Below are 2,066 nucleotides of genomic sequence, written 5' to 3'. Positions count from 1 at the left end.
CGCGCGCGTGCTCGCCGCCGGCGGCGTCGCCTTCTACGAGGAGACGCGCACCGTCGTCGCCCGGGACCTCGCGGCCGCGGCGTCGCCCTACGACTTCGCCCTGCCGCTGCCGCCGGGCGCGAGCCTCCTCTTCGGCCTGCACCGCGCGTCGGGCCGCCAGGACCGCGACTTCACGCTCGAGGCCGCGGCGCTCGTGAGCGCCGAGGACTTTGGCGGCGGGGACATCGGCGAGGACGGCGAGTCGGTCCTGGAGGTGCCGCTCTACGACGACGAGCACGACGCCACGGGCCGCGTCCTACTCCTGGGCGACCCGCGGATCGCGTCGCGCGCGGACTTCGAGAAGGCCGAGGCGACGCTGCGGCGCGACGCCGTCCTCGTCTACGAGCGGCGGAAGGACGACCCCGCGGCGCACACGTGGTCCGCCTTTTTTTGCACGGCGGGGGGCCTGGCCTGCGAGGGCGGCGCGGACGACGCGTTCTGCAGCGCGGACGACGGAGAGACCATGACGGGCGGCGCGATGCTCTGCGGCGACTACCTCGGGCCCGAGTTCGAGGACGAGACGATCCAGGAGGTGCCGCCCGAGGCGACGGCGCCGGGCCTCGAGATCGAGCGCGCGGACAGCCCGGGCCCCGCGGGCGTCGCGCGCGTCGACGGCGGCTGGATCCGCCTGGGCTGCGCCGTGCCCCTGGACGCGGACGACCCCAAGGCCCACGTGCCCCGGCCCGCGAGCCTCGACCTCGCCTACGGCTCCTTCAAGAAGGCCGACGAGCCGGAGCAGGACGTGACCGAGGACTGGCACGTCGCGCCGGACCCGGACGGCGACGAGCACGGCTGGTCCTACGCGGCGGCGCTCCGGAGCGACAAGTGGCACGGCGCCGCGGCGCCCGGCCGGCCCTACCGGCGCCAGATCTGGCACCGCTTCGTCCGGCGGCCCCTGCGGGCCTACCCGGTCATCGACGGCGCGCTCTGCGGCGAGCCCCGCTAGCTAAGCCAGACATTACGCGCGTAGGCGGGGCGCGTCGCCTAATGGACCGGGGACCCGGCGGCGGGGTCCTGACCTCCGAGCGACGCTGTGAAGATCGACCGCAGCATGGTTGTTTGTTTTTTGTGGGTTGCTTTAGATTGTTGGTTGCGTGGTTGTGGTTTGCCTTTTGCGGGCTGCACATCGCGAGCGGGCCCGGCAAACCCGGCATGCCTGGAGCGGCAGCCCGCATTTCCGGAAAATAAAGTTGAAGGGGATCGAGCACGTAAACATATACGATGAAGCCTACCCCGGGGGGACGTTCGCGCGCCGCGCCGCCTCGCGGCGTAGATCCCCTCGTAGCGCGCGCATTCGGTGAGCGGCGTGGGCGCGAGCTCTCCCATCTTCGAATTGTTACCGCGCGCGCGCTAGGTCTTCGCGCCGGGGCACAGCGGCGTCGCGCCGTCCCGCAGCGACGCCTCGTCGTACTTGGAGTCGGCCTCCTTGAAGAGCTTGTCCGTCGTGTGCTTGCCCCGGCCCTTCTTCATCCAGCCGCGCTTCGACTTGGACCAGGGGTGGGGCGCGTGGACGAGGAAGCCGAGGGGCAGCACGGCGAAGGCGAAGCCGTCGTGGCGCAGGTGGCGCACGTGCTCGATCTTGTTCTTGCCGTAGCCCGTGAAGTTGGCGTCGTAGGCCGGCACGAGCGCCGGGTCGTTGCGGACGACGACGTAGGGCTCGTAGCGGCTGCTCTTGAAGCACGCGACGGCGCGCGGCGCGGGCGCCGCGTAGGGCGCGGACGGCTTCGGCGCGTCCTTGCCCGGCGGCGCCGACGCCGCGGCGCGCAGCGTCTTGGCGCCGTCGCCGGCGGCGCCGAGGGCGGCGTGCGCGCTCTCCGCGAGCCAGGAGCCCGAGTCCGTCGTCGCGTGCGCGTCGCGGTTCCACGTAAAGTCGAAGACGACGCAGTCGACGGCCGCGACGCAGCCCACGAGCTCCGCGAAGGTCGCGGGCACGAAGCCCGGCGCCGAGAGCCGCCGCCGCCACTCGTCGTCGCCGAAGTTCTTGAACTGGCCCTTGCGGCTGAACGCGGGCACGACGAGCGCGAGCC

At 72.6% G+C, this 2,066-nt stretch overlaps 1 protein-coding gene across 1 annotated transcript; it reads left to right on the top strand.

Annotated features, from left to right (window-relative positions):
• Positions 1 to 40: 40 nt before the first annotated feature.
• On the top strand, positions 41 to 985 carry AURANDRAFT_68987 (hypothetical protein; the record flags this gene model as incomplete). The annotated part of the gene is made up of 1 exon (XM_009044728.1): positions 41 to 985. A coding segment is annotated over one exon (945 nt), but the record flags the coding sequence as incomplete, so codon positions are not given.
• Positions 986 to 2,066: the final 1,081 nt, after the last annotated feature.

The sequence above is a fragment of the Aureococcus anophagefferens genome, assembly GCF_000186865.1.
Source record: "Aureococcus anophagefferens unplaced genomic scaffold AURANscaffold_746, whole genome shotgun sequence".
NCBI lineage: Eukaryota > Pelagophyceae > Pelagomonadales > Pelagomonadaceae > Aureococcus > Aureococcus anophagefferens.
This window is presented reverse-complemented; position numbering and strand designations above follow the sequence as displayed.